The following is a 20,421-nucleotide window of genomic DNA, read 5'->3' as shown; positions in this document are numbered from 1 at the left end:
TATGGCCTGTGTCCAATCAACTAGGGAGGTTTTTGTCTTTGAAACTAGTAAGTCCAAAAGGGTTTTTCGTTCTCAAAAAGCCTTGGAATAACAAAGGTTCATTCCAACAGAATAACAATATCATTCACAAGTTTAACTCTTCAAATGACCCCACAGCTTCCTTATAAAGCTTTTTGGAGGGAAATATTCAATTTAAAATTATAGTAATTCCTTTTTCACCCAAAATGACCTAATTGAAAGATAATAACCATGGTGCAAAAAGGCCCCCCATGACCCAGGCATCTACTTTTGAGCTCACTTTATATCTTTTTATTAAAATATTACACTTAAGCTGTCGCTTAAATAATATAACATTGGAAACATAAGTGAATATTTAAATTATTTTACTCAAGTTGCAGAAAGCATTGAAATGGCTTCAAAATCAAACTCTGATCATACCAACATGATACAAAAGGTTTGGGATGATGATTGGAGCCACCCGGGTGAAAAATTAAAAATAAACTGCCAGTCCAAGAAGTTTGGAGAGCCCACCAAAAGTCAGAAATCACTTCTGAAAGTTTCATGTTGATCGGGATCCACACTGGCAACTAAACTCATTGCCAAAAATAGCAACCTTGAAATAATAAACCTGTGCTCTCCAAGAATTTTGGAGTCTCCTTTTCCGCATCAATTAGCCTATGGGAACTCAGAAAATAGGCTAATTGTCTAACAACTGACTAAGCTTGAGAAGTCTACATTACAAAACGGGACATCACATGCACACACATATTGCAATGCTTATTTTTCAAAACTAACATCTTAAAATAATTCATCACTTTTTTATTTACAATTTAGTGATTACTAGATTGTCACAAGTTATTGTCATTATATCATTCTGATTTTGGATCTCATTCATTTACTTGTCTACAGATTGTAGACGCTGATGATATAGCTTTGGGAAAGTACACAATTGATGATGTTTTACTTCCTCTTCCTGGGTAAGCATTGCCTCTTAATGGAAAGTGAATTACACAATTGCAAAAGTTAATCTGGATAAAAGTTAATGTTCCTGGTTTATACCTGTTCTGTGATATTCTGTTTTTGAGCTGGAATGAAATTCTTGTTGCAGGTCAAGAATAATTTACCCTGCAAATGATATTGCTGAAACATTTCATAATCTAGCTGGAAAGGTTTGTTACACATGCTTTACTGAGAAGAAAAGAGAAATAAGGCATGGCATGCCTTCAGAAATTTCAAGTGATTATTTTTTGTTTTGCTTCTCGATTGTGTGCACATGCAATACTTCACATGCAGTGACTATATAAAAGCTCCATGTTTAAGTTCTTTTGTAGGAAAAAAAGAAAAATAAGCACAGTTCTGAGACCTGGAGTTTACAAGTTTAATACATTACTTTTTAAAATTCTTTACAGAGCTGGAAATGCTTGTCTTATTGCCCTATTTTGTGAAGAAAAAATGGAACTGTCATATTGTTCTTTTGTGATAAACTGTGAGATTATTAGTTTTTATGTTTATGGAAGCTAATCATTTTGATCGGAAGCTACCTATTTCAGTACCTTTGCATATAGTTGTTAGATATCATAGCTTTTGTCAAGGAGCTTTGTGAAATGTACATGATTACAACTGGGGAAGCTAAATTTCTATTGCAGATATAATGGCAATTCTACTTCCAATGTGGCATCCCTCCCATGAATGTTGTTCCTTATTGAACTCATAATTTCTTGCAAATTCTTTTCTTCTGGCTTAGGGTTGCTGGTTTAAACTTTATTTCTTCTCCTATCTGATATTGACTCCAAACAATATTTTGTGGTGCTTGGCTGGAAATGGCCAGCACTCTAGTTTTTAGGTGTCACATTCACTTCTTGTTGGTATACTTCCTAATAGGAAAGATTGCATTGCTTTATCTAATTTATAATAAGTATTCCTCTTTTGTCAGCTTGTCTCTATTAAAGCATAATTATATTGTAATGTTCAATTAGTGTTTAGACTTAGAGTTTAATAAAGTTGTTTCGACTTTAGATTAGTCTTAAATTAGACTTTATGCTTTATATAGTTCTTTTGCTATCTTTAGCTCTTTGTAAGTCTATAAGAAAGTGTTTGTTTCGTATTTTATCAATCGAATATCTTGGTTATCTTTTTGTGTTCTGTTTTTTTAATATCGCATCAAAGACTAAGTTGAGCTTCGGGATCTGAGAAAGAAAATTGTCCTAGGGATTGCTGTTGATAGTGATGGATTGTGGAATCGCTTGCAAAGCACAGTGAAGATCGAGAAGAGTTCATATAGAATTGTATGAACTCATCTAGGGCAGAAAAAGTGGAACATTTTTGTACAAATTGTGGCACCAAAATTTTGAAAATTTCTGCAGCATTTTTTTGTAGTCATCGCAGATTTTTAAACAGCTAAAAATTGCAACCTAGGGTTTCATAATTTTTTCCCACAATATTTTTAAACAAAATCATGGGTGTTCCTTTAGCAGCTAAGGTTGATGATATAGTTTTTGACGATTTCTTTTACAAAGTCATGGGTGTTTGATTGCTGACCAGGGTTTGACCCACTCTTTTTAGGAATTTTCCTTTTTTTTAATTAGCAGCAAATTCAATATTTGTAAATCTAGGGTTTTACAGAATTCTTTAGGGTTCCTACAGCAACATCTCCCATCCCTTGTCCTGGTCACGTTGAAAGTGTATCTGTACATTTCCTATATGAAGTGGTCCTACGTATTGGAATAAATCTTCACTTTAAAGTTTAATGCATTTCAAATTTAAGGAACTTATATGGTATCTATCTTTATCAATGTAGTGGCATGAGTTAATGTGATTGTATCTTAATGTTATGCTTTTGATAGTTTTTGTAATTCTCCTGTTGCTGTAGATATTTAATATTTATTTTTGTTTTAGAGTTTTGGTCTAGGTTGTGTTTAGAACTTTAGACATTACCTGATAGAGGAAATTTGGTATTCCAAATGATTGCCCACCCCACAATTGGTATTATTTGAAGTTGGACCATCCTCATATATGTTTCTCATAGAAGTAGCAATCACTTATCATTCCTTTGTCAGTTAAAGAGTTGTAGGGTTGCAATGGCATTGGATTTTTTTTTTTATTTGCTTATATGTATGCGCATAAATCAATGTCTTCTAGTGGCATTCAATTGATAGATCAAGGGGTAAGTGATTGTAAATTGCTTGTGTGTGTGCGTGTCTGTGCGCGTGCATTTGTACAGTGATCTTTTGTAATTCTAATGGTTGCTTTACCTGTGCTGTACATTTTGTCCTCGTAGCCTGAAAAGAAGATACACAATTTTGGTGATCATGTGTTTCTTTTGCAGGATTCAGTTAATTTGCAAGACAGCTTACATAATGTGAAGTAAGTTCCTGGATGTGAATTCATATGTGAAGATTTCTCTTTTATTGTCGCTAGAATTTAGGATATCTGAAAGACATTTGTAATACTTAAGTTCTGCAATGCTTGTGGTCTGATTAGAAACATGGGAGATAGGAAATTTAGCAGAAAAGCTGTCAGTATTGTCTTGTTTCATGTTGTTTATCCATGATTATAGTTTATTTCTTGTTTTGAAGTTCATTCTCATCATTTCAGGGAATATTCAATAATGAGCCTGGCGGGAGGATATAGGAAATTAATCCAGAAACCTATTGATTATATATGGTATGTGAAGAACAATTTTTTATGGTTTTGTTTCTATGTCATGTTTTCATCGAGGGGAGCATTTTGAATTGATGGTTGAATGAAAGATCTCTGACTAGAATTCTTATCCAAACTGCTGATTGTTTACAAATTCAAATTCTTTGACCAGCAAAAAGTGTTTTTGGAAGTTTATTGTATTTTCAATTTTTTTGTAGTTTTTTGGATTTTTGACAATACATGGAAAATAATAAATGCAATACAATAAATATAGAATAGTTTCCATATTTCTGATTATTAATTGCAGCAAGTACAAATAAATAATAAAGAGGAATCTTGATAGAATTAAGCCGTTCAAGGCCTACCAGGAGTCCAATGTTGGGGTTTGAGGGTGGAATTTGAGCCTGGAATGAAGCAGTGACTGAACCAAGCACCTCCAGCTGCTACTAATGGCTGCAAATGACTTTATTTAATTTTAGGATAATTACCAAAAACTAATATTGAAGAATTATTCAGACCCAGTTGGAATTCCAAATTCTTGCCAGGCAAGATCCCCAAATTATGTCTCTTTTCCTCAATGATTTGCTGCTGCTGCCCAAATCTGACATTTCCTTCACACCAAACCAACTATGATCACTTATTTATACCCCAACAATGAATTCATACACAAATGGAGGAGTCAAAAACCCTCAATTTATTTAATGGAAGCTAGAGGCTTCCTTAGGTGGTACGGCCAGCTACCTGGAGAGGTACGGCTGCTATAAATGTAATTATTCTGCTGTAATAACCCCTTAAGTGGATCAGATCTGTTATTAATGCCAATATACCCGTCACAAGCAATAAACCCCTGAATTATGACCCTGAATGGCCAATTATGAGGCTCCAAATGATGCCACCCAGCTAGAGATGTATGGGTTTCCGTCCAAACACTTGCAAATTGGAGATATCTAATCTTAGACCTCTGCAAACCGTGCAGACCTGCTGAAGATGGATAAATTCACAAAATAAAATAAAACATAATGAATCTCCAAACATCTCCCAACACCTATATTCATCCTCAACCCTAATTCAACCTCTTTTGGCATCTTTCAAAGATTCCTTTAGAATCTCCATTCCTCTAATAAGTTCGATCAGCCATGAGGGTTGTTAAGTCATTAAAGTGGGGCCACTTTTGGTTAATAAACAACTTTGGAAAATGTGCCATGGTGAAAACATAAAGTTGTTTAATAACTTCTTATAACTTATTTACTTTTTCTAATTTTAGAATAAAGTAACTTTTATAACTTTAAATTATAAAGTTATTTTATTAACTTACCAAAGTCATAAAAAATGACTAAGTATAGAACTTCCTTTGGCAAGCAACTCACCTCCAGCCACTAAATTCACCTATGGAGATGAATGACAGGTGAATCTCCATCCTGGTAGATCACTCAGGAAGTGGGGACATTTCATTGAACATGTAAATGACTACCATATAGGTTTGGCTTTGATCCTTCCATATGCTGGATGGTTACTCGCTTTTTAGTTTTATGAGTTTAGCTTTTGCATATAGGTCTACTGTCCTTTAAAATTAAATGGGCTGTTTAGCTTCTGACATAATGATTTTCTTTCTCATTACTATTAATGGTAATCTTTTGCAGGAATATCATTAAGTATGAGGACCCTACACAACAATTGGTCAAAACAGATCTTGATGCACTAGCTAAATGTAACGATGGAGATAATAACGTGCCACAGCAAACATCAAATGAAAATTCAACTGAGCTTGAAAAGTTGTCAACTTTTGAGGGAGAGCAGAACCCACAGAATAATGTAGTTGGAGGTTATGCTGAACAGGAATTGAAAACAAATGTGAAGGAAGTTAATCTTGACGGTGGCTCTGAACCTTCATCACATACTGCTCTTCAGATAAGCTTCACTCTACCCACTTCATGCTACGCAACAATGGCTATCCGTGAGCTATTGAAAACATCAACCTCGGTATGTATTAGTAAAGTTACTGTCCAGTGATATGTTATTGCTTTATTTTGGGAGATTTTTCTGCATAATGTTGATTCGGACGTCATTGGCTTCTAGAATTGACCAGTTATGATGCTTTAATATACGTTAATATGGGATTTTTGGTGGCAGACGGCTTTCCACAAGACCTTGAATGACTGAATAGTTGATCAAGATTTCAAACTAATACAGTTTTCTGTGGATATCAAGAGATGAGGATTTGCATGGTATTCTGTCAGTGCATATGTATACACAACATTATTTATATAAACAATATTTGGTAACATGATTCGTGTATGTCAAGCATGGACCAGGATTGTTAGCTGCCACTCATGATTAGCATCTATGAAGAGGCAATAGTTACTGGCAATTCTCATTGGGAGGTGCCCCTCAGCATAGAGCTGGTTCTATACTCTGGTTTTACTTGTGCCTATCAGAATTAAAATTGTGTTGCAAAGGAAAATATTCTCCAAACTTTAGCTCTTGGGCATCTTGTTTACTTGACAATCTACAGTGCAATTTGGGCATTATATAAGGATTCCCAGAACTAATGTTGACGAAGATTAATAATTTAAATTGAAATCTTGTGCTCATTATTTGTTAATATGTAGCCCACATTTGTGTTAAATTCAGTTGCAGCATTTTGGTTGATTACTTTTTAGCTGATTAAACTTTTTATTTTGCAATAACCAATATGAACAACCTACTTGGCACAAAGGTCATGCTCTCTATCCACACATCAATTATGTCCATCATGCCTTTTTCTTGAAGCAAGCAACATATGTCAATTGCAACTTTGTGGTACCCTCATGTTTGTTTGGTATAGACCTAGAGAAAAACATGAAACAACTTAGCAAGTATGTCATGCATTGCTCTAGGAGCCCATCATGTAGAATAATAGAAATGGATTGCAATAATCGGCTTGGTTGTACAAATCTAGAATTCAATAGCCAAAGAAAAAGGCATATATTCCAAAAAGAAATTTTCTTTTCAAATGGCAAAAGAACACATTGCCAAAGAGTGGAGGGGTTCAAGGCTAGATTGTCAATCTTGGTACAGGGATGAGTATGGCTTCAAGGTTCAAGTGTGTTGGTATGACATCTTTTTTCCTTGCATGTAGATATAGGTGCGTGTGTGTTTGTAAAGTACCTCATAATTTGCATGCAAGAACGAAATTACTCATAAATTCACAATATGATGATTCAGTGATTTGTTAAATGTCAATACAAAATCAAAATCACAATCAATATTTATTAATTTTTATATTGCTCTCGAGAGCATCAAAGTTAGTATTTAGTTCAATTTCATTTGAATCACAATTGGTTGCATTGCTACTTCCATTAGCCATGTCATACATAGAAACTACCTCATCTATAGAGATTTCAACATGTGCAATTGTAATGTCTAAATTGGCACATTTAGAAGTTAGAGCCCAATTTTTATTGTTTCTTCATTGCAATCAAGTTTCTTACGTGATAAAAGATGCAAATTGGAGTATAGTGTGACAAAATCCTTAAACTTCTTTTGCACTTAATGAGTGGAAAAAGAAGTATGTACAACACTTTTCCTCAATTGAAGTACTAAATATGTAGTGGTGAAAGAAGAATAAAAATGTCAAAAAGAAGAATAAGAAAATTCAAATTTTAAAAGATGCATACTTGAGAGAATTTGTATTACAAGAAGTTGCAAGTAAATAGAGCCTTGGCCATGATGCATCGCCATTTATTATATATTTTCCATATTTGTCTTAAAAACTGCAAATATCTTGAGTCTTTGAAGATATGAAATGACACAACTTACTCAAAACAACACCTTGTAAATCCACATTTCAGAATATTCTTATAAATGCAGTCTTGTAGCCAACAATAACCTCTTAACCTTAAATGGTGCTACCCTTTTTAATTAAAAAGAAAATAGAGTTTCAAGCTAAAATGTTTCGAAAACAAAGAAAATAGTAAGAGATGCAAGGGCATAATCATCTTCTTCCAATGGTCAACAATGATCTTTATACCCTTCTGAAAAGAACTTGTTTGATTATGCTCCTTGACTATTATTATGGTCATTTCTTTTTCTATTGTGGAATTCATGCCATCATAATTTCATCTAAACATAGACAATTTGTATTGACATACCTAATCATGTTGATAATGAGTCATGAAACTCAATACATATTCCACACAAGCCTATCATCATCTAAAGGCAATGATATGCCTATCTTAATGTATTGTGTGAGGGTATTGGCAATAGAAGTCGTATCCTTCACTTACCATTCACAATCTACTATCTTCACAAAATTGCCCGTTTATAGGACACTATAATGACATTTATAAATAGTTTATTTTTGTCATCTTTCCATCCATTAGAAATGGATACACTTGTTTTATGTCATATATCTTTGATTGCTCTTAATGGTGTTTCTACCAAAGCTTTCTCCTTCACCGATAAGGTGATGTGTGCATTTTCATAGCTAAAACTAATGTAATTTGTAGGTGCATTAATAATCATTATTACCATATACTGCCAATATGGTAATCTAACACTATCGTCTTGAACCTCTGTTACCTCATTCTTTAAGTTCTTTTCCAATGGTGCTTCTACCAAAAAGAAAGTTCTTTTATCAAAATGATGGTGGTATGAAAGGATGTGGTTCAGCTAGTTGTATTAAGGTAGTAGGAGGTGTGTGCAACCCTTTTTTGGAAAAATGATGCACTCTTTCCTTTGAATTATTACTTACCATGTTGATATTCTCTTGTTCTTTAATTTTTCCCATCATTTGTTATTTTAGCAAGCCTTTTTATTTGGCCCTAATTTTCTTTAATGCCACTAATAGTACACGAGTTCAAGCTTTCGTTCAATAATTTACAAGTTATACTTATTTTCACATTGACTACAATGATAATCCCTACCATAAAAAAGTTGTCCAATCATGGTTGTATGTCCCCAAAGAGTATTCTAGAGCCTCTAAACAGAAAAAATCTTACAAGTTTACATCTACACAACTTCATTAAAAAAACTAAAAACTTGGCATTACAACCTTTCTATTATGTATAAAAGGTTAATAAAATAATTCAAAATTTTTTTAAAAAAAATTTAAAAATTTAAATTTTTTTTAATAAAGAAGAATATTTGCTCACTTGATATATAAATATTCTTTGTGCCATTCTTTTTCTCCTATTGACATAGTCTTTCTCTCCCATAGCTTTCAACTTTGGAAATTATTACAGTGCCTTATAAAAAATTATTGTTTTAACATGTGTTATTGAAATGAGGCAAAAGAGGCTCAAGTGCTTGCACTTTAAGCAAAATTAGGCATGTAGGGATTTCTTGTTTTAATTTTTTTTCACTATTTTGGTCGAATAGCTTGTAGGTTTGCCTAGAGTCAAACTCAAGATGTTTGGGGTAGATCTTAGGTGAACCCATAGTTGTCTCAGCTTACACGTGACTTAGAACTAGACTTGTACGAGTACAAGGGGCTTTTAATAAACCTTGGCATCATAGTTTCAAGGAAAAGGAATGCCAAGAAACTTAAAAACCTCCCTTTAGATAATTCATTTTCATGAAAAGTTTTTTCAACTAGTTTGGTTGTGAAAAAGGGTTCTATCGCCAGCTTTCACTCTTGTTCCATTAAAACGTTGACCTCTAGATCTTGTAAAATGTATCAAGATAATTCATGACTTCTCAAACAAAGCTTAACTTTTTACAAAAGTTATGTATGAATCATTAGTAAAGTGGATATTAATGAGTTGTTGAGATGAATGAAAAAAAAAATGCCCTTCTTAAACACTTCCAAAGCTTTATAAACAAGAAGATAGCAAAAGGCTTCCAAAGCCAATACATAGAGTAGTTTTACTCATGAAATTTTTGTTATGTGTGAAGTTTCAAACCAAGTACATGCTTACCCATCTAAGTAATAATCATGCTTTGGGGCTTACTCGTGATTATTTATAGCATACTTGAACAAATCTATTATGGCAAATTGTTAAGTTCAAGTCATAAAGATTTAGTTGAGATTTACATAAACTACTTCAATGCAAGACAATGGGTGTCAAATTATGATAGAATTAAAATTTGTTTCACAAAAACAACACCAATGTTATGTAGCACAACCTCGAACAAGAGAGTTATGATTGGCATGCACCAATAGAGAAGAAAATTAATTATCTTTGAAATGTGAAAAATCCAACTATCAATGGTGCTCTTGTGCAAGGGAGACTAACTTCCAGAATCAAATTCATCAATTCACCTTACTGATTGCACAATTAGAAGTTATAAATGGTGTTTGAATTTTCAAACCAAAAACTCAATGCTAGACACAAATTTGGTGAAGATTAAATGAAGAAATAAAATCAAAAATTAAAAACAGTTCATATAGGTGTTGGTGTTGGAAATAAGCCACACCCAGACTGACGATGGACTGGTCCAAGAGGGGCCAGTAGCTTAGTGGTAGAGCACTCCAACAGCGTATGGAAGGTCCTAGGTTCGAGTCCTAACTGATCCATGTCTCAATATGGTATCAGAGCTAGGTCTAGGCTAGGAGCCCCAAGCACACAAGAGGTGTGGCTTAAGGGGGGGTGTTGGTGTTGGAAATAAGCCACACCCGGACTGACGATGGACTGGTCCAAGAGGGTCTAGTAGCTCAGTGGTAGAGCACTCCAGCAGTGTATGGAAGGTCCTAGGTTTGAGTCCTAACTGGTCCATGTCTCAACAATAGGCACATGACCTTTAAGGCATAAGTTTAGTTCCAATTTTGAAAATTCAGTTCACATGCATAGATTTGTTCCTATGTAAAGGGAGAAGAAACCAACAAATTTTAAGATGAAGTTTACATTTTCGAGCATGTGGTACTCTCAACAAATCAATCTTTGCAAACTCAAATGCATAAAACATTTATATGGGTGTGTGCCTATTTATGAGGGCCAACCATAATCATGTAGCAAGATGCAAATAAAGAAAATCACCATTATTAGCCTACTTCGATTTGTACTCGAAAAATGATGCATCTATTTATACAACTTGGACTTTAAAAACTCAAGGAACGTCTGATATATACGTATGTACTTATATGAAATTATGCTTAAGGGAAATCCTTCCTAAAAGTGTTTGTATCGAATTGTGCCTAAGGAGAATCCTACAACTCTTGATATCAATATTGGATTCTAATCATTACTACAATTGAATCTTGGTGATGACATCAATTTTTTGGTGCATGGAGCTACAAAGGTGCAGTTGCTATTAGCAAGTCTTAGAGTTTTTATCACCTTGAATAGAGCTACAATTTTCATCATTGTTGTGAGGTTTTGATGATAAAAAATAATAAACATTATGTCATACAAATAAGGGTCCATTTTAGCAAGTTTTCGTCTTAAACAAGAATAAAAAAATGGTTATAAATGATTTTTGTATTGAAAATCTTTTCAATGGTACAAATTTCAAATAATATCAGCTAGGTCAATATATTCATAATGTTCATATATATACTCATAGATTATTAGACAAAGTGGTATCATTTTAGTTATTTGTGCCTAGGGTTGTGAAATATTCGTCATCAAGTCTATTGTTAATGATCTTTTTCTAAGATGCTAGAGTTATTAGAGTATCCAAGTTTTATATTTCAACTAGGGTTTGGTGTACAATAAACAGAGGGGGTATTTAGAGGGGGTAATGAGTCTAACTAAAGATTCCCTAAGTTAGATTTTTATTATTGAGTTAAATTTTGTATAAAAGAAAAATTGATTGGTGAAAACACTAGGATTTTTAGCCTGTCTCTAGCTCCAAGTGAGGCCACAAACATGGGGCATCATCCTTGGCATTAACCCCTAGGCATCCATTACTCCTCTTGTTTCTTCTCCACCACGAACACATCCTCCAACATGTCTTTCTCCTCCTACGAGCCCACCTTATATCTCCTACCACCAGCAACACATCCACAATGATAGCCCATAACAAGCATGAATACCGTGTGAGCTAAGCGGGGATTTCAACCTTGGTTGCACCATTAACAATGTAACCACTTAACCATTACACTCCAAGACGAACCCCAAATTTTGTATAAAAATTGCATTACATGCAATTAACCTATTGTTAAAGTAGAAGTCATAGTTGGTTATTTATTACTTAAAAAAAATAGATATGATCTCTATTGATGTACCTCAATTAATAAGGATTGTTCAAAAACAATCCAAGCAAATGAAAGAAATTTCTTCCTTAGTGAGAGAGATTTGTGATATAATGTTTCAAGATGATGCAAAACAATCATCTTCAAATCAGTCTGACATTAAAACAAGTGGGAAAATTCATCCTAAAAAAGAGTGTTCCTTGTTATTGGCTAATAATGGTAACTACATTAGGATTAATTTATGCTTTCTAGGATTTAAAAATATTCCAATGGATGCATTTGCAGATAAAATATTTTCAATCTCATTTGCAAGAACAAATGCAATTCCTTTTGACTTCTAGAAACTTCGTCCAAAGATTCCTCATGAATATACTATTAATGGAGAAAAGATAAACATGGGTCGATATGCTCAAGATAATGGGTATATTTTCTTCACAAAATATGATTCATTGCATTTTTGAAAGCATAAATATCACTAAGGCATAAGGATGGAGAGATTGATCTACTAGCCTTAAAAATTGCTAGTGACGAATTTGTGTTAAGATAAGGTGACATCAACCTTTCAATCCTAAGCCATTCATATGTTTGCATGTTCTTTGGAAAGCATTCTCTAGGACATGTGAGGAAAATATTAAATATTTGTACTTTATGATTATTTGTAATTGCATTTTCAAGAGGTGAACATGAAGAGGTGATAAACATAGATCAAAATGGATAAAATACACTCCTTCCCCCATAATGAGACATGAAGGGTCATGCATAAGGAGATCAAGTTTGAGAGGAGAAAAGGTGTCCATTTGGAGTTTTGAAGAATCACCACAAGCTTCGAAGCACTCGGAATGTGTAAAGACTAAGTGGCTTTGGGTTTGGTGCCCATGAGGAGTCACTTAAAGAGTTATTTAATATTTTATTATGTCTATTGGCTATTCATTCTCCAAGGCATGGGTTTTTGCAAGTGGTTTTGGCCCCTTGTTCTCAACAATGGTTTTTCCTCTCCCATTTAGCTATAAATTGGAGCCAAGGCATGGTTGTTTAATCATCAGTTGGTCATTGTTTCTAAGTAGTTCTGAGATCATTTGGAGAAGTGTATTATTGTGGTGTTCTCTCTTTTGAAGAATAATAATATACTTGCCATCATTCCCTGGTAGAGTTTTTTCTTGAAAGGGTTTCTCTAGTTGAATCTAGTGTCTCTTTTGGTATTGTTGTTTTTTATATTTATGTTGAATGGAGTAATCATATGTTCATTTCAGATTTAGTTGCAGATTTGGTAATCTTTTCATATTTGTAATCACATAAGAAATTTAATATTGGAAGCTTTCTTCACCTTTCTTTTTAACATTTGGTATCAGAGCTATCAATTATGCTGAGAGGGGGATGCCTTTCTCGTTAAGTGTTGAAGGTTTATTGTTGTAGTAGGAACTTTTGTTCTATAGTTTTACATATTTGAGGAGAGGATTGAAAGCCATGAAAGATGGAAGATCTTTTGAAAGAAAGAGATCAATGGTTGCGAGTTTCACATGAAAAGAAACTAGAAGACCCTACTTTGGATGATGATGCTTGGAATAAATTGGACAAGAAGGAATGAGGAACCATTCAGTTGTTTCTTACCGATTTCGTCCTCTTGAATATCTTTGTAGAAGACATCACATACAAGTTGTGGAAGAGGATTGGTGACATTTATGAATCTAAAAGTTTGTCAAGTAAGTTATATCTCAAAAGAAGGTTATATTCTTTGAAAATGAAAAAGGGTGAATCTATTACAACTCATTTGAATATTTTTAATCTGATTATAAGTCAACTTGCATCGATAAATGTTAAATTGGAAGATGAAAATAAACATATCTTATTTCTTTTCTCTTCGCCTAATTTTTTTGAAAATCTAATTGTTGCTATTAGCAGTTGTAGTACAAAGCCAAAGATGGACAAATTGATTGTCATACTTCTTTCAAAAGAAGCGAGAGCTTTCCAAATATCCTAACAGATAGTAAGTATGGAGAAGGCTCATCTTTTTCTTTATAGAAGACCACCAGATGTTCTCTTTGATTGTTTGGATTATTGTTATTTTCATTCTCCACATCATGTCTTTCTTTTGTATGGTTTTCATTTTTTGAAACCATCTAAATATCATTAGACACAATCTATTCTTTTGGTGTTTCTACAATTTTGGAACTTTTTCCTATCTTCATTACAAGTTCACTTCAATGGGGCTCCTCACATGGTGTTGTACTTTGTTCCTTTAGAGCATCGAATGAACCTTGGACCACACCTACAAAATTGGGTGGTTGTTGAGGAGCATCAAATGTGCTGAAAAAAATTGGTAACTCACTTTGGGAAACATTCGTACTCGCAACAACATGAGGTTGGGAAGCATTGTATGTGTTTCTAGGAACATTTGACATGCTTTGTGGAGTTCCTTTTGTGGTGATAGTACTAGTCAAACCACTCATCAATGTTTCACAAACTTCAAGAATTTTCATCAATTCAATCAAAGGCAGATTGACCTTTATCATCTTAAATTATTCCAACATGTATGAGCTCAATCTCTTCAATTCATCTTTTGGATGATCATTCTTCTGACTCTGTTCCATTAGTGGGGCAATTGGTTGCCTTCTTTCATTTTGTTGAACACCTTGTTGCCTGTATTTTGGTGAATCTTTCAGTAAGTTGGAACATTGTTTGCATTTGGATGTGGAGGAGTTTGGAAATTATTTGGTGGGATCGATGTAGTCAATGGATCATTGTTTTGAAAATTCTTCTAATACACTTTTGGTGGATTTCCTAATGACTGTTGGAGTGCTTGTACGTCTCTTGTAACGTTCACCAAGACACTATTGTAAAGAGGGAGAAAACTATAGTCATTGCTTGTCAGTGGTTCATTTGATGACACTTTAGGTTCTAACATAGTTTGATACTGTGGCGTTTCCACTAGGCCATTGACAGATGCGGGTGCAAATCTCTAATTTGGTTTTTGTGGTATATATTATTAAGATTCAAATAAAAATCTGAAGTCTTCCAGGACCAATGCTTGATCATATCTTTTCGTAGGAACTATTTTGTATCCTGTCATTGAAGGTGTTGGTTCCCAAATCAACAGATTATAAAACCTTAGGAAAGTTCTATGATCAAGTTCAATAACTAACTTGGCCAAAGAATAAGATTCTCTTATTAAGAGATATCTTCTACTCTTCAAGCTCTACAGGACCTAGGCAGGTGTACCTTAAGATTTAGCAGATTTATAGCTTCTCTTATTTCTCTGTTTAGATTCACTTAGTACAACACAATTACTTTAAGTGAATATCTTATGTTCTCCTACTCCTACTTATATCTTACTTCTTCAAAAGAAAAATGAATAAACATTAATTACAACTTTAGACAATATTATTTATGTGTTTATGATCAATGCCTCATTCAGGGTTATAGAGTCATTTGATCATATTTTTTATTTCATTCAAGTTATTAGGCATTAATAGTGTTTATACCTTGTATAAACATGCAAAAATGTAATATTGTATGATTCTTCTTGTTAATCCGCTTACTCCCTTCCAACTGTTGTAATTTAATCGAATGGATTTTTAATATTGCCTTATAGAACCCAATCGACTAAATCACACAAAACACTGAGAGTTGCTTTGATAAATCAGAATTATCCTTAATAATCGGTTTAAACACGTAAGAAGGAAAAGCAACTGGAGATAATCACACAATGTTTCATTTATGATAACCAACAAATAACTAAGCCAGAAATTTCAGGAACCTTGTATTATATTGCCACTATAATGAGATACACAATTTTTTGCAGTATTTACCTATTCTTAGCAGTATTTTTCTATATGTTTTTCTTGGTCTTGGTTTCTCCCTTATATACAAAATGGGGAGAAGCAACAAGGTTCAGATCGTTACAATATTTTCTTTCATAACTGCTTTGTTTATCAAAGCTAATCAAAAGTATTAAATTTTTAAAACAACATAAAGAAGTAAAACACAACACAAGAAAAGTCGGTGAGTGCTAACAAGTCCATTTTCAAGACTAAGCAAGTAGCAACCTACGACCCTTGGGTCTGGCAAGGTTCTACTTTTCATTGGATAATCCACACCTTCATCAGTTGACTCTAGGTCTTCTCAATTTTTAGCATCCTTTAGTTATTTCACCTCCCACTAATAAACTTCATAGTCACTTGGCCATTTGAAACTTTGAACAACAGGCATGTCAATGAGGTGATCCTTCCATTTTTTTATCTCCTATAGACCTCACCTATGTGATAAACTTCGAATACCCAGAATCCAGTGCTATGATTCTATCTTGAAAAATGTTGAAACTTTTCACCTTCATATCCCTTTCTTCTTTCATGTGGCCCATGATTTTCAGGACCATATGATTGAAATCATCTTCCAATCATCAAAGCTCCTCATGTGATTGTCCTTGTCAGTGATCGATGGTATTTTCCAATGTTGGATAATATGGAAAGAATCAATTTTTGCATTTATCTTTTGTTCTTCTCTTGTGACATATTTGAGCCTCTCAATAATTGTGTGCATTGTTCTCTCAGTTTCCTTTATCAAGGAAGGAACATCGGGATCTCTTTGAGTTACTTACACAGAGTGACCAAAGTGATATGATCTAGTTGCCATCTCTTTGACAATGCATCCAATTTGGGCTTATCCTCTACAAGTATTTTTGCCATTTTTAAAAGAGTTTCATAACTCTTGTACACTTCATCTAATTTTACAATTAAAAGTCCAACCCTATGGGCTAAAATCTTCTCAAAAGTGTTATACATCTATTCAGATATCCTCTACAAGGTTGCTTCATTGATTGATTTTAAGTCCTAAATCTCCTTTTCATATCTCTTCTTTTCCTCCTCCCATAATTGGTTATCTTGATTTCTGTCAATTGGTTTTGATGGAGCATTCTTATACAGAACAATAGCCCTACTTTGATTGTGACCCTGTTCTTCAGTTTTTTTCTTCCATGTAGCCTTTTCAATATACAATGTATTGATTGCATCATTCATCGCTACCTGATCCTTTTCAAGTTAAATTAATTGTTGTTGCATATGCTTCACAGTGTCTCTTGTAAACATGGCTGAGTGTATAGTCAAGGTGGTTGCCTATAATGGAGAAGTATCTTTAATAGTTTTTAGAATGGCTTTTCCTTTTGCCTCTTGCACCAAATCCACAAGTTTTGGCTTATTAGTTTTCTTGGAACTTACCCATGCAGCTATCATTTCAATTTTGGGGTTATATCCCATCCCACTTACCCCTTCTTCTGAGTCAAATTCTCCCACTAGCATTGGGTCTTCATGTTGCCTCACTTGGCCTAGCAAGAACATTTGTTTTACAGCTAGTCCTGGTATAATTAACATGTTACTTTTCAATACCATCTCACTGGCTTTATCGGGACTAAAAAGCTCCTCATCAATCTTCATTTTGTTAAAAGTCTAAGCTATAATTTCTTCATGCTTGGATTTATCCACACCCGTGAGGTTCATCTACTTTCGTTCCTCAAACCCCTTCATTTTCATTTTCAACCCAAAAATTTTAAATTCTAAAGTATTTATTAATTCATCATCATCCAGGAATTTCATGGACATGGTTGTCCTTTCATCAACAGTATTCACAACTTCATCTATTACCTAGGCTTCATAACCATGTGTTTCCTCATGATACCTAGGAGAATTAGCCTGTGACTTCTCTATCTCATCTCCTCTCAAGGCCCTTAAAGCACTAGCAACTTCATTTTTATCACCTTCTCCTTCAAATAAATTGTAAGCTATCAGGGGATCGAGATCATTCACCTGTTTTTTATTTGTGTAAGGGTAAGGAGGAGAAGTTCCCTTCGTAGATTCATCATCTGACACCATGAATTACAACCCCTAGGGGTTTCTTTGGTGGAACAACAACCTATTTTGGTGGAGCCCCACCACTGGCCAATTTACCATATATCTTCTTAAGGTTATTCAAGCATAATTCAATTCTTTTCAATTCATCAGTTTCTTCTAATAAAGCCCAAGAAAGGCTGGATCTTTCTTCTTCTTTTCTTCTTATATCCTTCTTATAATATACCACTTTTTTCTTCTTTGCACAATCTCTCCATATGAGGTTAGATTTCCAATTAGGTCTTCTTCTATCAAGACTTCATGTGAAACTAATTTGATAATAGAACCAATATGATTCTCATGATCACACATCCTTTTCTTGCCAGATTTCAATAAGTAATTGGTTTTCATTTAGTTCTGCAATTTTTCTAACATATTAGATCCAATAGAAAATTCTGCAAATGAAACACAATGAGGCAGAAATTCCTTGTCCAACCAGAGCATATGCCATATAATTAAACTCCAAGAAAGCCAGTCTATCTGGTAAAAACATGGCAATAGATGTGGGGTTTGAGGGCAATTCTACACCCTAATAATGGTGTTCTCTCCCATGTAGAAACAATCAACAAAGTTATGAGTATGACCCTTTTCAGGGTCATAGGCTAATGGCCTCAATACCCTCCTTATATCAGGCGATAATATCTCCACCAAATGATTAAAAGCACCAAAAATAGTAACAACAAAGGAATCATGGAAAACCTTATAGTGAACCTCTTTACACCTCTTATCCCACATATAGCACCATAGTTGTACTGGTAGCCTATTTCCCTTGTCATCCACTACCCCTAACTTTAGCTTTTGAGTGAAGGCTTGCTTATGTTTGGAAAAATATCAAGTGACATAACAAGGAGTAATGGCAAAAATCATTACTCTTATTCTCCTTCCATGCTACCAATTGCTGATATAGCTTCTTCTCAATCACAGACACAAACTCAAACTCAAGGTTCACCTCAGGGTTCTATATTCTCATTGCCACATGTACATCATAGAAATGGGCATTCTGGCTCTGGCATCCTCTCCTAATACTTAACACAAAGCAAAATATGTTCTCTGGAAATACCAAAGGCATTCATCTATAGGGAAAGGTTCAACGGTTGTTATTACCAGGGGTTGGTTGTTTATGCCCCTTCTCCTGTAAGATGGGAGTTCATCCTTCCTAAATGTCATGTACAACCTATTATAGTCTATTGCAAATTGTTCAAGGTCAACCTTGGTGAGGGCGTTCTTGTTCAACATAAAACAATCGATAATATCTGATTTTGAAATGACTAGCAGAGGGTTTTTGCTTGGCATTCTAACAGTTTTGGTAATTGGGTGGTAATGCTCTGCCAACAGTCGAATCAACTCAACATCCACAAAGACATTTGGCATGACTAACTTTCCAATGTTATAAGTCCAAGGATTTGACACGGGAACCTTCTCATTTATGTTTTTGTAGAAGTATCAGAACAAATCTCTCCTTGCAATGGGAATTACAACGTCCCTACAACTCTCCATTTTGTCTTTGAAAACATTCTTGGCCCTAGTGTCAAACAAGCTGGGTAATGCACCTAGTAGTGACTTTTGCATAGGTCTCGTAGTTGGGTTTACAACCCTAGGCTTTTTCTTTGTACCCTCATCCCTCCTAGAGCCTTCCCCCTCCTTAATTTCTTGTTTTCTCTTAGGTATTTTGTTTCTTACAGAAATCTTAAACACTTCTGCAATTGTGGGGACTTGGGAAGTAATTCAGTACTTACTTGTAGTTTGCAGCACTTGATTTTGGCTCGTCATTTCCCGCCACAAAGCTCAACCCTCACAATTCTCTAGCTTGAATGAAAATTATGAGCTAAAATTCGACTTTTAATGGCGACCTTCATGGTCTTTTCTACATTTAATTCTTTCGTGCAATTTAGCACTTCGCCACCTTTTATTTAAATCATGATGATGTCACTGCCAACTTGCTTCAGCCTATGGTTTTCATCATTTCACAAATAAGTGTTGCCACATTTATTTTATTTATGCGAAATAGCCACAACACTTATCGCTAGGTTTCTATACCTTCTTTCCTCTTATTTTGGTCTCCCGCAAAATGGTGAAATTGCTTTGTGTTGCTATCGCTATAGCGCAATACACCTTTTCGCTATTCATATCTTCTTCACGATATGGTTGCAGCAAAGCTTAGAGGTTGATGCCAAGTCTGCAACATGGTGGTTCTGAAGTTGTGCATGATAGTGTGATGATTGGGGCAGTGAGGTGTCCTTTGGTTGGTGAGTTGAAGGATGGAGAAGGCTCTCTAGTGGCTAGAAGAGAGTGCAGTCACTTGAGTTTGAAGAAACCAGTTGATATGGGTGGAGGACAGTCAAGATATGACTGTGAAGGATAGAGATCTAATTCTACAATGTTTAAGACTAATGTCATACAAAGATTTGATGCAGGTTGCAAGTGGAAGAAGGGTGCCAAGACTCATGAGGAGTTGTTATTGCAATAGATGCCCCATGACAGTGGTAAAGGTGTTTCTTATCATGGACAAGGTTGCAGGAGACCATCAAGGAGGATGTATGGAGCCCAAGGAAGCCCCCTACATTCTCTTGTGACAAGATAATTTCTATAGGGGGGGAGTATGGTGCAGGAGCACCTAAGGGTCCAAAGAGACCTCAAAGACAAATGTGGAATGGTTAAGTTCATTTGAGTGTAAGAAGGTAATTCTTGACCTAAAAAAATGTAATAAGGCCCTTGAAGGTCAATTGATGTAATGGTTGAGTTATTGAGTCAAGTTGACTAGTTAAGACATTAATGGTCAAATGGTGCCATATG

General features: G+C 34.6%; 1 protein-coding gene across 4 annotated transcripts in view; it reads left to right on the top strand.

The window, feature by feature from the left end:
- The window catches only part of LOC131078257 (multisubstrate pseudouridine synthase 7), a 158,061-nt gene extending 151,820 nt beyond the window's left edge, over positions 1-6,241 (top strand). For all 4 annotated transcript variants that reach the window (XM_058015920.2, XM_058015921.2, XM_058015923.2 and 1 more), the window contains exons 16-21: positions 910-977; positions 1,109-1,169; positions 3,326-3,363; positions 3,595-3,663; positions 5,280-5,619; positions 5,770-6,241. In XM_058015920.2, coding sequence (XP_057871903.2) covers positions 910-977; positions 1,109-1,169; positions 3,326-3,363; positions 3,595-3,663; positions 5,280-5,619; positions 5,770-5,799 — 606 coding nt within the window. In that variant the 3' untranslated portion in view covers positions 5,800-6,241. The remainder of the gene's footprint in view (positions 1-909; positions 978-1,108; positions 1,170-3,325; positions 3,364-3,594; positions 3,664-5,279; positions 5,620-5,769) is intronic.
- Positions 6,242-20,421: the final 14,180 nt, after the last annotated feature.

This window comes from Cryptomeria japonica, chromosome 7, assembly GCF_030272615.1.
Source record: "Cryptomeria japonica chromosome 7, Sugi_1.0, whole genome shotgun sequence".
Classification (NCBI taxonomy): domain Eukaryota; kingdom Viridiplantae; phylum Streptophyta; class Pinopsida; order Cupressales; family Cupressaceae; genus Cryptomeria; species Cryptomeria japonica.
The sequence above is the reverse complement of the archived record's forward strand: the minus strand, read 5'-3'. Positions and strand labels throughout refer to the sequence as shown.